At 48.7% G+C, this 20,475-nt stretch overlaps 1 protein-coding gene across 3 annotated transcripts in view; it reads right to left on the bottom strand.

Moving 5' to 3' along the window:
• Nucleotides 1–20,475, bottom strand: part of COL22A1 (collagen type XXII alpha 1 chain) — a 311,922-nt gene that overhangs the window by 164,889 nt on the left and 126,558 nt on the right. For 2 of the 3 annotated variants that reach the window (XM_065586243.1, XM_024102638.3), the window contains exons 6-12: nt 16,447–16,570; nt 13,011–13,286; nt 11,886–11,966; nt 9,657–9,770; nt 9,000–9,044; nt 6,771–6,824; nt 4,779–4,817 (exon numbers count right to left, since the gene is read on the bottom strand). In XM_065586243.1, coding sequence (XP_065442315.1) covers nt 4,779–4,817; nt 6,771–6,824; nt 9,000–9,044; nt 9,657–9,770; nt 11,886–11,966; nt 13,011–13,286; nt 16,447–16,570 — 733 coding nt within the window. The remainder of the gene's footprint in view (nt 1–4,778; nt 4,818–6,770; nt 6,825–8,999; nt 9,045–9,656; nt 9,771–11,885; nt 11,967–13,010; nt 13,287–16,446; nt 16,571–20,475) is intronic. The other variant, XM_024102639.3, reaches the window with a different exon arrangement.

Here is a 20,475-nt window from a genome sequence, read left to right on the forward strand (position 1 = left end):
TGAGTTTGGCAAGGAAATGCCCGAAAGAAAGAAAGGTGGTGGAGAGTTTACAGCTTTGTGACTGCCAGCAGATGTCACTGTGTACCAGCCATGGGCCTGGCAGTGAGAGACTGGGACTGAAAATGTAAGAGAATGTTCACTTAGACTGTGTAAAGGGGGGAAAAAATCTGTACAAGCCCTGGAATTCTTTCAGTGTTAGTACTATGCTGTCAGGATGCAAAATTATTATTATGTGATCTGGCTTCAAGTTGTTTGTTACAATCTGCAGCTGTTATTCTGGGTCACAGAAACCACTGATTTTATCTAAAACCCTTTAATTATTGTTTAAGGAGAAAGAAGCCAACCCAACCGCAGCTCCTCAGTTATTCAGCTAGCCATGCAGAAAGCACTCTAAGTCGAGGAAAGAGGGTTTAAAAAAATACAAGAATCATAGAATGAAACTGCCCTGACCAGACAAAGGAATGGAGAGTACGTGCGGAAACCACTACCACTTAACCATTCGGTATCAGCTTTTATCTGAGGCCCAGAAGAAGATTACAAATATTAACTAATCGAAAGCCACATGATAGCCCTGGGAGGTAGGTGAGCTGTTGTTATACAGGTGGTAAATGGAGGACCTAGAGGGTATGTCTACACAGGGATAAAAAACCTGCCGCTGGCCCGGGTCAGCTGACTCGGGCTTACAGGGCTTGGGCTCCAGGGCTGAACATTGCTTGTAGACATTCAGGCTCAGGTTGATGCCCGAGCTCTGGGACCCTGCAAGGGTGGAGGGTCCCAGAGCTCTGGTTCCAGCCCGAGCCCGAACAGCCACACCGCAATTTTTAGCCCCGCAAAAAGTCAGTTGACCCGGGCCAGCTGTGGTCATGCTGCAGATCTTTTAGCCCCATGTGGACATACCCAGTGAGGTTAAATGCTGGGTGACCTTACAGTCATAGCGTTTAAGACCAGAAGGGATCACCAGATCATCTAGTCTGACCTCCTGCATGTCACAGGCCACTAACACCACCTAGCACCTGCAGACTAAATCCAACAACCGTAGAGAAGTCAAGTCAGTAGCAGAGCTAGGAACTGAACCCAGCAGTCTTGATTTCTAGTTGTCCTGCTCTAACCAGTTTATTTATGAACTAAAAAACAGTGCATCCCTATCTCACCCCGCCCTGGTCATGAAAACCACCAGCTGCAACATCCTCTGAACTTTGCTGATTTCTGCTGTGAATCAGGTTCTAAGGAGCTCAGCTTCCCCCAGCCATTCACTGCAAGTGAAGAATGCTGATTGGTGGCATTTTCAAACACTGACGAACAAGTGTCTCCAAATGTTCCTGCGTTTCCCCCGACTCTTTGGTGCCCAAATGTAGTGTGGAGGTTACAAGGACGCCACCCATCCACTGACTCATTCCACTAAGGTCATCTATATATTAAAAGGGATTTTTATTAATTATTGTTACTATTATTTGAGTTATGGTAGCAGCTAGAGGGCCCAAATGAGATTGGGGCTCCATTGTACAAGGCACTTTACAAAGACATAGTGAGACACAGTCACTACTTCAAAGACACACAAAGTGTGGGAGAAAGGAACTATTAATACTCTCACAAAGGTACTGAGGTGCCTAAACCCCAGATTGAGTCCTATGAGGTGGTTAACCACCTAATGGCCCCTGTGCAAAGGGCCTGCATTCCCTATGGTGAAGAATGACGTTGGAATTAGCTGATGCACAGGCCTTGTGCAGACCCACCGTGTGCTTGCTTCTCTGCACTATCATGCAGGAGACCTGGGTGCAGTTTCTCTACTCTCCCCAGGAATGCTGTTGAAGTTCATTGAGGGCTGCATGCTGCAAGGAGCTGAGCACCCTCTGGGCCCATTGCCCTTAGTTTGAATTAAGGGTGGCTCAGCACCTCTCAGGAAATGCTTGGCACTTTGCAAGGCAGGGCGCTTCACTCCTCAAAGCCTTTTGAAGTAAAACAATCCAAAGAGCAGTCTGCCTTGTGATGTGGACGGCTGTCCCCCAGGAATGCGGACATGGCTGCAGACCTCACACGGTACAGTGTCTACTGTCTCAGACATGTCTTCCCTAGACTTTGATCTAGAGCCACTGAAATCCCGTCTTGCTTAAATCACCCTAGATAATGCTCTACAGTCATTGCCCCATCTTCCAATTCACCTATGCTGATTCTCCCTGGGCTGGTGGGGGCTTGAAGATTTGCTGTCAGCTCAGACAGCACTGAGTGGGGCAGATTATGTCCAGTGTGGATGGGAGCTTTTCAGACAACCGATGGGACAAATCACAGACAGCACAAAGTACTGCTCATGGTTATTATGCCTTAGGATATTAATCCAGGTTCAATCTGCATTCCCACAACATACAAGATTTCGTTTAGGTGGTGACCAGAAAATTGGCCTGGGCATGTGCTAACAGGTGTTAGCATTTGCATACTGTGTATGTGTGTGTGCAAAGCACGTAGTTGTGCATGCAACCAAGTACATACACATGGACAAGGGTAACATCCACCTTGCTAGTGACCAGAGATTATACCTAGGACTTCATGAATGTCTATAGCTTGAACTAAAGGACTAACTCCCGTAGCTGGCAGCTGAAGCAGACCCATCTGTGCAGATCAGACACAGAGTGGGAAGTGTGACACATACTGAACAGTGGATTATACAAGCACTCCTGTTTGCACATGCAATTAACTGCTTGCGTGTACAAGTTCAAATTTTGTGATTATGGTGAAATATTTGGGGCACAAGCCCTGGGCACCGTGCCTGTCACTCTCCTGGTTTGTACATACCTACCTCAGCACCCGAAGGTACAGCACACAAGTCATCCCTGTAATACCTAGGCACAGCAGGGCAAGTTAAGGATGCCGTTTCAGCTTTCATTATGAATTCCCTCATTTTCTCAATCAAATAAACTCTTATTCCTAAACTTTCCAATACAGAGTGGAGGATTTCAGCCAGGGTTCACCTTCTGTGCCGCTGATCTCAAAAGACGTGCTGGGCAGGTGTCAGCTCTTCTGCTACTTAATCAGTGGACGTGCTCAGGAATAGCACATTCTCCTCCTGCTGTCAAACATGTCAGCCATGCTCAGCAGAGACACACCCTCCACCAAGAACTGTACCAAAACATGCCTAGACCGTGCCCATGTTCTCTATGGGCACATATACAAGACACAGCTCCTTTGTTACTAAATGCAGGCCCGCTGAATGCCTCTGCTGGCAAATGTATCAAATAAACAGAGCTAACTAGTCATAAATTTATGGATCTTTATGCATGCATGTTGGTGGGCAGCCATCAAGGATGCCCCTTGGCTACCTAATCAGAGAAATTCAGCCCAGATGTTGTATCCGGTTTTCACTCAAAACTTGCATGCTCACCATATTCCTCAGCAGGGTGACAAAGGCAGGAGGTGGCACTTCCTACCATTCAGACCCTTCTTGACCAGATCAGACCTTATTTCTACTACAGCACCAACATATTAAATATGATGCTTTTCATCGGGGCTGAGTGACCCTTGGCACATGAAAAACAGTGGCTGATTTTTAAAGGCTGCATTGTGAATCTAGAATGTCTCTTGTAGGCCAAATTCTGCCTGTCAATGGAAAAGGTTGCACATATATGAATGCAGAAATTTGCCTTTTATTCTTCCCATGTCTATGGGCTGCCTTAGTAACATTTCTTCTAATAAGCAACCTTCATTTGCAATGTAAGAAGGTCAAATGGTGCGTTTTGGATGTATATGATCAATAGATTATAATCAAAGAAAGTAGAGATAGGAAGGTTCAAATGGTCAAAGACTCCATCTCTACCTGCCAGTGCAGGATTCTTCCCTACAGGACATTTACTAATGTATTGTCCAATGTAGTTTTAAATAGTTGCCCACTGTTTCTTTTGAGAGTTCAGCAGACGATTACATCTCATGATCAGGACACTTTATGTCTTCCTTCTTCATTTCATCCCATTATCCCCTGGTACCACCCTAATTCATTATTTCCATTCCTCCACTAATGATCAAATATTTGTAGAGTTTCTCCATGTCCCCCCAGAATTATCACTTAGCCAGGCTAGGCAGATTTGGCTCTTTTAACCTTTCCACATCAGGCGACCCCTTCAGCCCTCAATCTTTTTTTCTTGCTCTTCTCTACGTTCTCCAGGTTGTCTGCGTCATTCCAGTGCCCAGACCTGAGTGTGATATTCTCAGTGTGATTATAACACAGGGATAGAGTGGGACTATTATTTCTCTCCTCCATAAGGTCATGTTTTGCCTATGCAGCCTAAATTTGCATTGACTGTTTTTGCTGCCTAATAGCCTAGAAGTCCCTCCAGTGCTCTATTTGATACCTCTGTAAAAATCAATGCACTGCCACTTATCCTTACCATTTGTTCATGTTTCTTGAGCCAGTTTTTGATCCATTAGACAGAGCCTGATTCTCCATCGCATTGCTCCTTGTGTAGTCCTTCCCACTTGTCCAAGTGAGTGTTATCATTCTGATGTGATTGCATGTTACACACACTTTGCACAGCTGGAATTGAGACTACCCCCAGGGCAAAGCAGTGGCAAATCTTAACATTTCTGACGAAGCATGTGTGAGAAAGTATATCGCTTCCTTTACTAAAATCCAACCAGCGCAGATCTCCTGAATTCTTTGTTCATAAGGGTCTCCCTCCTGCAGGTCTTACTCTGGACGTTCCCCTGGGTTCCAAAATTAGAATTTGAGCTAAAGAAAGTAGTGGAGTGGGCTATGATCGAACTGTGTTGTATCATTAACAATATCACTATACCTGTTCTCCCTTCTCTCCTCTGCCATATGCTCCTCTGCCCTAGAAAGGACGGGGGGAAGGGAAATTTAATATAGAATTCTACATTTCAACTTTTATTCAAGGATCTCAAAGCACTTTCTAAATATTATTTGTCAAAACACCCATGCAGATTTTATTAGTGATTATTTATACGCGTGCATATATTCATGGCCCTTTACGTGAAGGAAAGCACAAGACAGAGATCCTGCTCTGGGACTGTTTATAATCCAAGGTCATGCTCCTGCAACTGGCCTACAGAGGTGCAAAGATCTGTCCCTGTGGGTCCAACTGCAGGATCAGGAGCAAAGTTCAGACAAAACATAAGGCGAGATGGAGATAAACCCGGGTGGGAGAGGAAGACAGGATGTGCAACCACAAAATCATGCGGTTGCTTAGAAAATTGCCTACATTTCTTCAGGGTTACACTTTTTTATTTAACTAAAGATACACTTATTATATAGATCAATATTTTTACACCTATATAACAGGGCAGCACAAAGATCAAGTGACTTCCCCAGTTCAGACAACAAATAGCAGCTTAAAAGAACCTAGATCCTCTGAACCCCAGCATCCCCATTCTCACCTGGCCACACCTACCCCTGATTCGACATATGATGTTAGTTAATATTTATGACATTAAGCTTCCAAAACCAGAGACACTCTCAGCTTTCATTAGTCCTGATCGCCGTTCAAAACCCAGCATTTTTTTCTCTATTAAATAATGAACCAGAGGGTGGCATTTTTTAATCAGGAGCACCTGATTGAAATGAGATCCCAATGTCACCTTCATGTAAACAGCAAAGATCGACTCTTTCCTTTGTGTGTCAATGCACCACAGTGTTCCTCCTGGATGTGCTACGCAGTCCGTGTATCCAATTCGCACATTTGAACTAGAAGGCCGACGACAGGCCAACTAGCCCTCAGGTTGCGTGACAAAGCATTGAAACGCACAGAAAATGGCATCAGCTGACTGACCCTAGAAGGGTGAATATCATCCCTGCTCGGAGGACGAACACAAGCTGCAGGGAGAATACTGACCCCTGAAGAACAGAGTGGGCCAGAAAACCCCATTCCAGGGAGCTGGAAGGATCAAGGACCCAGGAAATGGCCTGATAGTGGAGGAGAGGAAGCAGTTCTGGGTAGTTAGGACACTGTTCCTTTAAAGGCCTGGGATCTGAAGTCCTGTAGTGTGGCCTAGGGTGGGGCAGGGCTCCCTTCTCTTCCAGCCAATTGGGAGGAGCTCCCTGGAGAAGGACAGTATATAGACGGGGTCTTCTCCCTTAGAACAGGGGAAACACTAGCGAGAGAAGGAAGCCAGAGCCAGAAGGCTAAACTCCAGGGAGAGACACCTATGCTATGGCAGGGGAAGAGCTCTTTGTAGACAACAGAAGAGCCAGAGATATGTGGGAACCTTTGGATTGCAGTGATGGACTTTATTGGTGGGACTGTTTGCGGTCATTAAAACAGCCCCAAGTAGAGGGTGGTAGGACATACAAGAAAGGCTGTGGTGGGTCTGTAAAGGTATGTCTACACTGCAGTTAAACACCCACGGCTGGCCTGTCTCAGCTGAACTCGCGCTCCAAGGCTGTAAAACTGCAGTGTAGATCTTCAGGCTCAGGCTGGAGCCGGAGCTCTGGGACGTTCCCCCTTGTCAGGTTCCAGAGCTCGGGCTCCAACCCAAATATCTACACAGCAATTTCACTGTCCTGCAGCCTAAGCCCTGCAAGCCCGCGTCAGCTGACCCAGGCCAGCCATGCGTGTCTAACTGCAATGTAGACAATAACCTAAAGGGCCATGAAGACAAAGAATAGAGGGAGCCTGCTGAAAACAGAACTCTGGCCATGAGGGACCACTCAGTAAGCGGAAGTCCTTTCGCAGTAGCATAAGCCCCATGCAATCAGTAGGAGAACAACCCTTTTCCCATCTCTCATATTCCACTACAAAATCAGTCAGCGTCTGGCAGCTCTGACTTACCGAGTCTCCTTTTTCTCCTTTTAGACCAGGAAGTCCGTGGCTGCCACTTTCTCCCTGGAGGAGAGGAAAGAGATGTGAGCACCACAAGACTGTAAAGCACATTGCTCTTCTGAAAGGCACACGGCCATTGCTGACTGTGCCACCCAACTGATTCGACTCAAGAGTTGCCCCATGTTACCATTCATATATTCAATATTTCAAATATGTCTGTGTTATTTAAGTGTCTCAGAGATTTGTCTCCCAATACTGAAGCCCACATTCCCCAAAGCCCCAGCTTAACAGCTAGCAACAGGGCAGGTGCTGCTGCAATCAGAAAGCCCACCCATGCATCACTTTGTTTCCAGTACATGGGAAGCTTGGGTGTTGGTGTCTGATTTATACGCAGTCATGGATCTTAAAATACACAGGGAATCCTCGAAGGGGCAGTGTCAAGGCAAAGAGACGTCTCCTTTGAGCACCCTCAGAAGGCCTTACCTTTACAGTTCCTTTTCAATACAGTGAGGATTCCCAGCCTTTGAAATGTGGGCTGCATTAGACCCCGAGCATGAGGTTTGCTTGGGGCGGCAAAAACGCTGGAGCCGGCCCTGCCAAGGGTGTGGTGTTCTGTCCCATTTAGTGGCACCAAGCCACTTAGAGAGAGAGTTAAATGAGACTGTTTTACAGCCTTAGCTAAGAGCCAGTTGGCTTTTAGCTCATGCAGTAGAGCTCCAGAGGCCCCAGGTTCAATCCTGCCCGTTAATGACCGGGGTCGGTCAGCGTTACACATGTACAGGCTGGTGGAGAGGGGATCCTCTCCTCTGGGCTGCGTAAGGACTGACAATCTAGCCTAGATATTAACTGGACCACAAATGCCATAAAGGGCTGCTTCGCATCCATTTACTAATTAATCTTCACAGCATCCCTGTGAGGCAGGCACAACAAATTAGCTCTATTTAGTGGATAGGTAAGATGAGGGTAAGGGAGGTTAAATGACCTCCCCTCTCCCACACAGTGATTCGTCAGCAGAGCTTGGATTAAAATTCAAGAGTCCCCAACTCCTGGGTCTGTGCACAGCTCATTAGATCACTGTTACACAAACCTTATAGGTCCTTGGATGCACCTGGGTTATGGAACATCAAAGCCAGGTGATTACTAGCCATAGATCAGTGAATAAGGCTTGCTATTCTATCCTCCATCTACAGAACTGTGTTCACACCATTTTGCTGAGAGTGAAGTGGGCTAGACACCAGTGTTTCTGGAGTCTGTTACAGGGCTGTGCCGGTGGGTGAGACAACACACATTTTCTTTCTTTGTTTTATCATTGCCATCCTTTTGTGTTTTTCTTGCAGTCATTTCTCATGGTTCTGTCATTCTGAAGAATAGCCCGTCATCACTTAAACTGTCACAGATTAAAATAGGAATGGGGTTATTTATAGTCCCATGGAAATAACGGGCCAAATTCTCTGCCATTTTAAACAGCTGCAGCTTAAAGTCAACAGACTTGTCTCCATTTGCCCCAGCAGAAAATATACACCCAAAGCCTTTCTTTCCGCATCCCAGAAACGTTTAATTATTGAGAGTGCAGTGAGCCACTCCAAAAAAACAGGCTTTGGGATTTTTAACCTCACAAGTCAGACAGCATAAGTGAGCTTCCTCTCACACTTCATGAGAGGTAAGCATCGTCCAGCTAAGTAGGATTTAGAATCATCAGCGGAAAGAATGATTGGTTTACTCTGTGCATTCTAAGAAGAAACCTATCTAGAAATATAGCCCATATTTAACTTCACCCCCTGGCTCAAATGCTCTTGCTGGGATACTGGATTACAGGGCTCCACCCTCCTACCCCAACATCAGTAAAGTTCTGGTGGATGACTAAAAGTAATGATGTGGCCTTTTAGCTTGGGGACAGTGCAGAATTACTGGAGAATCGCCATCAAAGTTGTGATGTAGGCCAATGTAGAAACAGCCAATGTAGAAACAAAAATGTAGCCAATGTAGAAACAAAAATGTGGCATGGTAGTGCTTCTAGAAGATACATAAAGCCACTTCAGTGAAACTTGGGGGTGAGCATAGTCAAGACCCGCACACTAACTACTGCATTCCCCATAGTCCACCTTGGACACATCCAACCCATCTCTTGTCTGCGATTAGTTTATTGGACTTTGTCCTTAAACTTTTCCCGTCATACAGAATAACCCAGCACCTCATACGGTATTTTTAAATAGACAAAATGGAAAACATACTACTGACCTTTTGACCTCTAGGACCTTCAGGGCCAGCTGGGCCCCTCTCGCCCTAAAGAGAGAACAAGGAGACTATTTGGAGACTGCTCCTCTCATTACATGCCAGCACACTAGGGGCCCACCAGCAACAACAGAAAGAGCCCCACAATGGAAAAGTCCATTTCAGCGGGCAATGGATGGGAAGCTACACCGCCTCAAGGTTTGAGCAACAACACACAAAAAGAAAAAAGTCAGTGATGAAAATATTGCAGCAGTGCTAATACCTTAAAGGCCCCATTCACTGCTGACTGAAACGGGCTCAACTCCACTAAAGGCAAGGGGATTGTTTCTGCATGGCTCCCATTTACCCTATCAGCCTATTCCTGTTATGTCTTACAAAACCTGTACTTAAAAGGGGTGGTAAAAATTGCTGCTTCATTTTCTAGGTTGATCTCCAGAAGCCACAATCAGGATCAAGATCCAGTGAACTGGGTGCTGACAAAACCCCTAAGACACCGTCCTTTTCCCCAACAAGCTTACAGTCCAGGAGAGGAGTCTGTGATCCTGACTGGCACTGCAGGTCAAGCACTATGCAAGTCCTCTACTAGATCCTACTCCCAAAACCAAAGGGTCTGGCCAGGGAGAAGAAACAAAGGCTCCCAAAAGAGAACAGAGAGTCACTCACCTTTTCTCCAGCAGGACAGGAACAGTTGAGGGTGTTTGGGGGGCCCACTTGTTCACTGCCGACAGTGGGTCTTATTTCAGCAGGTGGCACTTCAGTAACGACCGTCACCTGGCACTAAAGCCAAACAGCTCGTGTCATTATCAGGTCTTCCCTTTTAGAAACCTCATTTGCCTTTGATCCACTTTATGGAAGCCAAGTTGGTATTTACTGAACATGTTGCTAACTATGCCCGGATAGCTCAGTGGTTTGAACGTTGGCCTGCTAAATCTACGGTTGTGAGTTTAATCCTTGAGGGGGCCATTTAAGGATCTGGGGCAAAAATCTGTCGGGGGATTGGTCCTGCTTTGAGCAGGGGGTCGGACTAGATGACCTCCTGAGGTCACTTCCAACCCTGATATTCTGTGATTCTATGTTGAATTCCAGAGACTTGGGGAGCAGAAGAATCAAGTGTTTGGTTGGATTTGGGTTTTTAAAACTGCTGGTGAAAGGTACCAGTCTGGACCGCACAAACCTGCTTATCCCGACAATAGCTACAGCAGTGACTGGGGCACTGCACACTTCTTCCACATTGTGCTGGTGTTTTTTGCAATGCAGATCTCTGCCCGTTGGCAAGTGGACTGAGACACTAACTATAGGGTTACCATACGTCCGGATTTTCCCAGACATGTCCGGCTTTTTGGGCTCCAAATCCCCGTCCGGGGGGAAAGCCCAAAAAGCTGGACATGTCTGGGAAAATCGGGACATGCCGGCCGGCAGTGCGGGTGCTCGGGGGTCGGGCCGGGGGTTCGGGGGTCGGGCCGGGGGCTCCGGGGCCAGGCCCGCGGTGCGGTGCCTGGCCGGGCGCTCCGGGGCCGGGCGCTCCAGCGGGGCCGGGGGCTCCGGCGGGGTCGGGTCGGCAGGGCCGGGGGCTCCGGCGGGGCCGGGTCGGGTCGGCCGGGGGATCGGGGGCTCCACCGGGGCCGGGCCGGGGGCTCGGGGGATCGGCCGGGGGCTCGGGGGCTCCACCGGGGCCGGGCCGGGGGCTCGGGGGCTCGGCCGGGGGATTGGGGGCTCCACCGGGGCCGGGCCGGGGGATTGGGGGCTCGGCCGGGGGATCGGGGGCTCCACCGGGGCCGGGTCGGGGGCTCCGGCCGGGCCGGGTCGGGTCGGCAGGGCCGGGGGCTCCGGCGGGGCCGGGTCGGGGGCTTGGGGGCTCGGCCGGGGGATCGGGGGCTCCGGCGGGGCCGGGTCGGGTCGGCGGGGCCGGGGGCTCCGGCGGGGCCGGGCCGGGGGCTCGGGGGCTCGGCCGGGGGATCGGGGGCTCCACCGGGGCCGGGCCGGGGGCTCGGGGGCTCGGCCGGGGGATCGGGGGCTCCACCGGGGCCGGGCTGGGGGATCGGGGGCTCGGCCGGGGGATCGGGGGCTCCACCGGGGCCGGGTCAGAGGCTCCGGCGGGGCCGGGTCGGGTCGGCAGGGCCGGGGGCTCTGGCGGGGCCGGGTCGGGGGCTCGGGGGCTCGGCCGGGGGATCGGGGGCTCCGGCGGGGCTGGGTCGGGTCGGCAGGGCCGGGGGCTCCGGCGGGGCCGGGCCGGGGGCTCGGGGGCTCGGCCGGGGGCTCGGGGGCGCCAGCCGGGCCCGGGACTCGGGGGCCGGGCTGGGGGTGGTGGGCCGGGGGCCGGCACCCCAGGGCCGGGGACAGCCTGGGCCGCGCCTCCTCCCCCCCACACTCCCCCTTACCTGCTTCAGGCTTCCCGCAACTCAAATGTTTGCGGGAAGCAGGGGAGGGGGCAGAGACTTTGGGGAGGGGGCGGAGTTGGGGCGGGAGCAGGGGCGGGGCTGGGGGCAGGGGCGGGGCCCCGTGAAGTGTCCTCCTTTGGGAGGCACAAAATATGGTAACCCTAACTAACTAGCAATGTTGCTGTCTTAGCTCGTCCCATACAGCAGCAATAGGAAACACACTGACTACTTTTACATGGAGTTTTTATTCTTCAATCAGCAGTTGAACCCTTCAGATTTTTCTCTTTCCCATGATAGTTTGACAGGGGAAAGAGACATGGAGAGGTTTAATTCTTTATACTTTTCACTTTTTCAGTAAACTCATCATTGTCATGTTACCAGTTCTATGGGTTTGATTCACTACCTTTATAACATCAGACTCACACAGCTGCAACCCCTTACTTGGATAATCGATCTAAACTAACAGTGTCTGTGTATATATATATATATATACACAAACAAAACAACATCTTACTGGTCCAGAGGGAATATCACAGCAGGTTTCCAGCTCGGCATGTCGGGAATCACAGTAAATTACCATCCGTTGAAGATCAAACTAGAAAACAAAGACAGACAATAGGGCCATGTTTCAGCGACTGTGAATTATTAATGTCAACTTGTGCCTAGTGTTTCGATACAAAGAGTGCAAACAATACAGACAAAGGCCAGATCACAATGGTTCTGGGGGTTCCATAGCTGACATGCATCCTTCTCTGTCAATACGCCAGCATTCTGTGAAGGGCACTATGCTAATGAGATTCTGACTCTGTGTTCATTAAAGATCCTGTGATGCTTTTTACAAGAATAAGGATGTATATTAACCTCTGTGTCCTGGCCAAATTCCTATCTGGAAAGTTACATTCTGTCTACCTAAATTCGCCCTGCAATTTCAATTGGCTAGGATGGCGTTCATTGTGTTCAACTCACATAGTCATTTCCCCCTATGGGTAAAATGCTACTAAACCATTTTACATGCACACGCCATTCACTTTGCCCAGGCCCCTTATAACTTCAATGGAGTTACCGCTGATTTACATGCTGGTAAGAAGAGAACCAGATCCAGTGTAAGTATCTTGATCTTTTCGCTACGACCAAGCATGGTACAAATTTAATGCCGGATGTATTCTCTGTGCGGTGAGGACCATATTCTGACGTTGCAGGAGAGGACTCAGTGATTTAATGAGTCTTTCCTGCCTCTAACTGCTACACATGAAACCCCTTGTAGGGCCAGGTTGGGACAGCAAAGAGACGTTCAGATGTTGTTTGGTATTATGTAGATTCGCCGATTATGTTTGCGGGTGATTGATACCTATGGACATGGCTTTAACAATGGCAAGCTCAGACTGGCTGGAAGGATGAAATGGAGCCCCCTTTTTGTATCCCAGTACTGCACACTTCAGTACTCTGAGGTTAGAAGATGGAAACCCTGGTATCTGATAAGATGTCAGCCATTCTCAGAGAGTTAATCAAACGCAAAGATTCAGGAAATGACAATGAATAAAGAGAGGGTTCAGTGAGAGTGTGACACCAGAAAACCCCATCACCCTTGCACAGATGGACATCATTCCCCTGGGAATGAATCCGCAGACTCAGTACTTACGTCTATGGGTACGCTGTCATACAGGCGTTTGCCAATCACGGTCTTCCCTTGAATGTCAATATTTTCTCTGTCTTCAATAGGCAACGTCTGCACTAGTTTGCAGTCGATGTAGAGGGAGACGCTCTTGGATTGAATGCTGAGGGCGATCTTATGCCAGTTGCGGTCAAACAAATCGCTGACTCGGGCATTTCGAAAGACCACTCGTACTGCATCCTTGGTCAGCCCAATGGAACTGTACTCCACGGCTTTGTTCTCACCATCCAGGCGGATAGAGACCTGGGAATCAACAGAAAGAACGCTGCCGATACAACACAACTTCATTCTCCGTACACTCGTCCTTTCACATAAACTGTACCCCAAAGTGCTTTACAGAGTCAAAGTTACTAAGAGCAGAGGGGAAGGGAAAGAGATATAAGCCGGATGTGGGGGACATGCCTGAAGATGGGACAGGAAATGAGATTGGGAAAAGACAAGGCATGTTAAAGAGGTTAGATGATGGCCTAAATTACCTACCATTATGACTAAAACGACCAAGCCGTGACCAAGAAGGAAGGAGTATTGAATGACTGGACTCAAATCAATCACGTTTTCAAATGAGAGAGAAAGAGCCCAGTTTAATCTGTAATAGGTAAACTCCTATCACCTCTAGGGTTGTGGAATTCATACTCCACCCACTAATTCTCTCTCTTTCTCTTTCCAAGGCCATTGCTATGAGCATATTGTTTCTCATAATTCCTCCATCGGACCGCTCAAGTACTGTACATAGTAAGCCATGAATGTAGGAGCAAGCAGATAAAGGGTAACATTTTCTAAAGCACCTAAGTAACCGAGGAGCCAAAGTCCCATCTTCAAAAGTGATTAAGGCATTTAGGAGCCAGAGGCCTGGTCCACACTAACCCCCCACTTCGAACTAAGATACGCAACTTCAGCTACGTGAATAATGTAGCTGAAGTCGAAGTACCTTAGTTCGAAATTACCGCGGGTCCAGACGCGGCAGGCAGGCTCCCCCTGTCGACTCCACGTACTCCTCTCGCGGAGCAGGAGTACCGGTGTCGACGGCGAGCACTTCCGGGATCGATCCGGGATCGATTTTTCGCGTCTAGACAAGACGCGATAAATCGATCCCAGAAGATCGATTGCTTACCACCAGACCCGGAGGTAAGTATAGACATACCCTAAGTCGTATTAACTTTCATTGAGACTTAAGGCTTCTAAGTGTCAAAGTCATTTTGAAAATGGGACTTAGGCACTTTTGAAATTTTTACCCATTGCTTTTTGCTTTCTGAACTTCAGGGGGTCAATTTTTCAGCTATGAACAACAGGAAATGACAGACTGTCTGGTATATAGGATTCGGAATTAAGAGAGTATGGTTTCACAGTAAGTTACATTTCCTTTTATCAAAGATCAGCTGATAATTTATCAAGATAATGATATTAACCTTTGTTCGCTGGCTGACTTAAGAATCTAGCTAGCCAGCTAGCTAGGTTCTTATACTACACCCATCCCCTGTGCTGCCTGAGTGTCTCAAATATCTCTCCACATCCTTTAGAAGTTCAAATCCAAAGGAATAATAATATGTGGCACTGCTAAATCAATCAGCATTGGCAGCCCACTCAGGAATCACCAGTAACTCTGTAACAACAAACTAAAATGTATGCATTAGGCAAAACAAAAAACCCACTCCCCCACCCCCACACTCAAAACAAAAAAGACAACATGGTGTGGTGTTAAAAAACCTATATGGCAACAGATGACAGATTGCACTCATGATGAATGGGGGCTATGTACGTATAACATATGAATTCCGTATTTTTACTGTGAAGTTGCATTATGAACAACTGCAGTATCATGCGTGTCTATATGTATGTGGATCCACCAAAGTCTTGCAGCTGGTACACACCAGACAGGGACAAAGGGAAATACTTAAGGTTAATGACAGTACTTTTACTATACAAAGGTTATGCTAAAAAGCAGTTCAAGCCTTGGAAAACCATTCTAGCTTATGACTCTGAATGGAGGGGGGGAAGGTAGGAACAGTGGAACTTACCAGGAATAGAACAAAAGAGAAAAGGTCACCAAGTGGGGTTTAAATAAGAAACACACAGAAATAGGGGGAGCCAGAGAGGAAGCATGAAGCAGGAGACAGCAGGGTCACAGAAGCTGGGTAAGGGACTCCATGTGGGATGGACCACCTATATATATAAGGCAGGGCACAACAATGCACAACAATGGGTGGCCCCGAAGCACTCCCAAGTGAAGGGTGAGAGATCGAAAGTGACCTATGTTGTGTTGATTGTTTTGTGTGATCCACACTCTTCTGTGCTCTGTATGATTAGGTATAAAAGAACAAATGCATTCGACTCCGTGCAAAGTGTCAGAGTGTGTGTGAACTGCTTCCCAACCGCTGTGTGCCTCTGAAAGAGTTCAATTGCAACCGGAAGCCTCACACCTCTGAGGTGGAGCTGTGGGGCAGGGTGTATTTAAGTAACAGGGTATCTTGGGGGGCCTAGGGAAGGTAAGCTGAAGAGCCCCATTTCCAAGAAGAGGTAACAGACTATCTGGTGCCCAGGAAATGTGCCACAAAGGCCAAGCAAGGAACCAGTGCTGGAGCCTGCTGAGACTCCAGATGCTTGAAACCCCTGGGGATCCAGAGCAGCAGAGACTTGGATTCCCCCTCACAGCCATCTTAATGAGTGGCCAGGAGGGGGCGCTCGCTAGGTTCTGTGACTGTACAGCTACTTCCTAGGTGACTTTGGGCAGATTACTCCCTTTGCCTCAGTTTCCTCCCCTGTGAAATGGGCATAATAATGCTTCCCTACCCCGCATGGGGTTTGTATAGGTGAATTAATGTTTGTAAAGCACTTGCAGATTTTTTTTTATTTTATCTGAAGATCTGCAAGTGCTTTACAAACATTAATTCACCTACACAAACCCCATGCGGGGTAGGGAAGCATTATTATGCCCATTTCACAGGGGAGGAAACTGAGGCAAAGGGATGTTAAGTAACCTGCCCAAAGTCACCTAGGAAGTCTGTGGCAGAGTCAGGAAGAGAAGCCACTTCTCCTGAGGCTCAGTCCTGTGCTTTAACGGTGAAGCTATCCTCCCCTATTCTGGGGCAATCAGTAATTTTTCTATAAAGCACCGGCTGAATAAACTTATTGAAAGACTCAAAGTGCTTTTGAAAATTAGGAGAGTTTCTTTTCTCTGCCCATTTCCTCCTAACCCCAGCCACTGCCTGAGCAAACCTCCTTCCCAATGTAAACCATGGGCCGTGTCCAATTTTAAAGGCAAAGGTTCTTCGGCAGAATGAACTGAAAGAGTGTCAGTCGAAAGGAATGTTCATCAGTCCATTCGGAATGGGGAGTGAAGGGTTAAAGCGGCATAGCCAGCTTGTGTGGAACACGGCTGCTCCCAAAGGCTGGAAAGGGCCCATACCTGCGGTATGCCGTACTTGTCGATAATCTGCCAAATATACCAGTCTTCTCTCCTGGAAGCCTTCCGGAATTTGAAGGTGGCTACAAAGGCATATTCATCAGGCAGGCCCTGTGGGAATACACCCCTGGGGAAGAAGAAGTGAGAGAGAAACGTAACCGACAACAACGAAGAGCAAAAGACTTGAACAGAAACCCCTGCGTGTCCTGGCAAGATTTTCCAAAGCCATGATGTAGATGTTTAAAAAATCTGCTGTATCTGGCAGCCAGTAAAAAGACAAACATGTGTCGGCTCCCCTCCATCAGCGCATGCCAGCTTTAGCCTAGAGGGGCTCTTCCCCATTCCTGTGGTGAGGAGATGATTCATTCCCAGCCCTCATCCTAAATACCAAAACCTGGGATTTTGCAGACTGTTCTACATCATGCTGAACAGGTTGTGTTTTCCCTGATGAGGTACCCCCCCCTCGGTGCCTAGCTACCCAGCGGATAAGTGAAGCATCCTGTCTGGATACCCTGCTGCAGTGGGGGCTTTTCACATCTGAAAGCAGGCAGGCAGAACTGACACATCCTGTGAACGTACTCAACCGGAGCAGCATGAAAGGATCGTATCGTATCGGATTCCCGACAAAGCAGGCACTGTTTTTAGTGCCAGCCCTGAAGGAGATGTTACTGTTCTGTTGGCTTGTGGAATCAACTGTGCTTTCTCAAAACACACTTTGCAAACAGATTTAGCAGAAAGGTACTCAGTGCGTAGTAGGGATGTAAACGTGTAACTGGTTAACCGATAAGCATCAGTCTTATCGGTTTCGGACGGGTAATGATTAAACTCCGCTGCCACCCTGCGCTTGGAGTCCTGGCTGCCGGCCCGCACCAAGAATTCCGCTGCCGGTGCATGCCCAGGGTCCCGGCTGCTGCTCCATGCCCGGGTCCTGTCCCATGCCCAGGGGCTTTGCTGCCACCCGTGCCCAGCGTCCCGGCTGCAGCAGAGTCCCAGACACAGGGCCAGCAGCCAGGACCTCAGGCACGGGGCCGGTAGCGGGACCGCCGGTGCAAGCCAACAGTGGAGCCCCGCATAAAATGTAGGGGTGCTGCAGCAACCCTCCCCCCTCACAGCACCAGTTCCCCACCTATGTGAACTCCTTAACAGTTAACCATTGAACCAGTAGAATTTTAATAGGTTATACGGTTACTATTTTTAAACCCTATTTACATCCCTAGTGCATAGCTTGCCTCGTAGGATCGGTACCCATCTCTGAGACGACGAAGAATCAACCTGTTTGAGTCAACCTTGTGGCCACATGTGTCGCAGGCACCAATGAGAACCCAAAAGCCTTAGCAGCAATAAATGAAGGGCGAAGCACTGAGGAAGCTGTTTGTATTGGTAGCGTCCCTGACTTTGCCCAGAGGAGTGGGAAGAGTGGGCATTCAAAACTAGAGGCCACCACTGAAAATTCAGGCTGCAGGAGTTTTAAAACATCCAAATGTTTTTTTAATGAAAGCCACCTCAAATAAGTATTGGGTTGAGTTTACAGCAAGGATTCAAAATCATTCATGCTTCATGCAAACCAATTCTCCCGTCGTTAGCTTTCACTTTGAATTTCCTGATTTGAAGTTAAGCCCTTCAAGATATCTGAACAGACAGTACGGTGGTTTAGACCATTATTGTTGCTTCTGCTATAACACACACATAAATGGAACACGCCCAACGAACCCAAATTCTTTCCCAAAAGCCAGATTGAAGAAGACTCCTGGTAGTCACTATGTAGCAACCACAACTCCTACCTCCTTGTACACTGTGACAGATCTCCAACAAAAGCAAGACCTTGGACCCCAGGCAGAGTTATTTCTGTCTGGCTTATCTCATCATTTTCTACATGGCCTGTTAACACGTTTTAACAGCTGCTCAGCTCCATTTCCACACAGCTAACCGGAGGCCTTTGCAGTGTAACACCTACTGCTTGCGTGGCCGGAAGGAGCTCCCAAGGAGAGCTGCAAGCGCTCAGCGCCTCTGAATAGCTGGCCAGCATACGAGCGTCAGATTCTGGCTCCCTATTGGCACTTTACAATACCCTTCTTCACCTAGGGAGACCTGGGACCTGGCCAGACACAGTCAACTCCTGTTTGCTAGCTGCTCACCCAACTGCCCTTCCCACCTGACATGGATTCTCCTGGTGCCAACATCCTGTCTCTCACACAGCAAAAAAGAGAGCCCAAGAGTTCCCTCCCCTCCGAGTTGTGGAACCCACAGTAATTCCATATCACAAAAGAGCAGGCCCCTGGGTTGCCACTGTCCTGCCAGAGCCCCAGTGGAGAATAAATCTGGCATGAAAGTGGCAACAAAAAGCCACAGAAGCAGTGCAGAGGAGGTCTGGTGAGGGACAGCCAGGTCAGTCACATCAGTCCTGCCAATGGGCACACAGCCAGGCCCCGTGTCCCTTTGACACATATTTGTGTGAACTGCCTGTCGCACGACTGTCTGCTTTGTACATGGGTTTTGTTTGAGTTCTCTGAAGAGGGAAACAGGGCCCTTTTAAATCGCTGACAGATTCAATTGGCCTTCCCCCCACCACCACCCCATTCCCTACCGAACCTTTCAAAATAATGAGCTAAAAACCACAAGGTCTCCATTCATTTGTTTCAGGAGAGAAGTGCAACCCAGTTGGTGCTTGGCCATAAACCTCCCCATCCTTGCTGGAGTGCTGGCATTGGGAGTGCCTCCCATATCTAAGCTCCTGAAATGCTGCCAATTACCGTCTGCGCTTCGATTCACTCTCCTCGCCTGCCTATCTTCCTGACTCTTCTTCCATGGGCAGCAGTGGCACCCTTTGCTACCCTACTGGTCCTGCCCTGACCATCCCACTCCTGCCTTCCCTCCTGTCTTGTTCCTGATTCTCTCTGGGTACGTCTACACTGCAAAAAAGTCAGTGAGTCTCAGAGCCCAGGTCAACTGACTCAGGTTTGTGGGGCTCATGCTACAGGGCTAAAAATAGCAGTGTAGATGTTCCTTCTCCAATGGCTGGAGCTTGGGCTTTGAAACCCAGGGAGGGAGGGTTGGTCTCAGAGCCCAAGTTCCAGGCTGAGTGGGAATGTCTACACTGCTATTTTTAGTCCTGTAATACAAGCCCTGCAAGCCCAAGTCAGTTGACCTGGACTCTAGGACATGCCACCATGGGTTCATTTAATTTTTTTGTTTGGTTGGTTTTTGGGTTTTTTTGCAGGGTAGACATTCCTCTCTCTCTCCTGCTGTTGTCTCCCCCTCTCTCTGCTCAGCTTCCAAATCCCCCCGGTCCCGGAGCTGCTATCCCCCTTTGTTACCAACCACTGGGCTCCCTACCCTACATCTCCTCGCTCCAAGCCCTGGGCACTTTCTGGTGCCCGAAGCTCCTGTTCTGCCTGCTGTCCTCTCTGACCCCGCTCCCTGGAAACACAGCAGGAAGTGAGTTAGCTCAGCCTCTGTTATAGGAGACAGCTTTTCACCCCCCAATCCCCTGGCATTCTGACTTTTGAGTCCTAAGCCCATTACCTACTGCTCTGGCTACACTTCCCATCCAGTCCATGTAATGAAAGCCAAGCAGACCAACACATTGTCTCAGTTAACTTAGTGCTGGCAAATGATCACACTGACAGCCCTGGGGAGAAGATGTCCCTCATATTTACCCACAGGACGAGCATAGCATTGGCAGGCGCATCTCTCTTACTGGCCCCTACCAAGGCCCTGATTCAGCAAAGCATTTAAGCACGTGCTTCATTATAAGTATGGATGCAACTCCCATTAAAATCAACAGGTCTTAAGCACAGGCTTTGTTGAATGGGATGTGCTTAAAGTTTAGCTTGTTTTTGAGTGTTGGGCTCATGTGTTTGGCCCAAGTGCTTCCACTCAAACTTGGAAGTGCCCAGTGGGGAAGTAGGTAAACGAACTTAACCTAAACGCCACATTCCCCAAATGAGAAGTGGAAAAATTCCATTTACGCACGTTTACCCTTGATTACACTACTGGATGGGTCCATTCTTGGACTCTCTACTAGGACTGCCT

The sequence above is a fragment of the Chrysemys picta genome, chromosome 2 (assembly GCF_011386835.1).
Source record: "Chrysemys picta bellii isolate R12L10 chromosome 2, ASM1138683v2, whole genome shotgun sequence".
NCBI classification, from domain to species: Eukaryota; Metazoa; Chordata; order Testudines; family Emydidae; genus Chrysemys; species Chrysemys picta.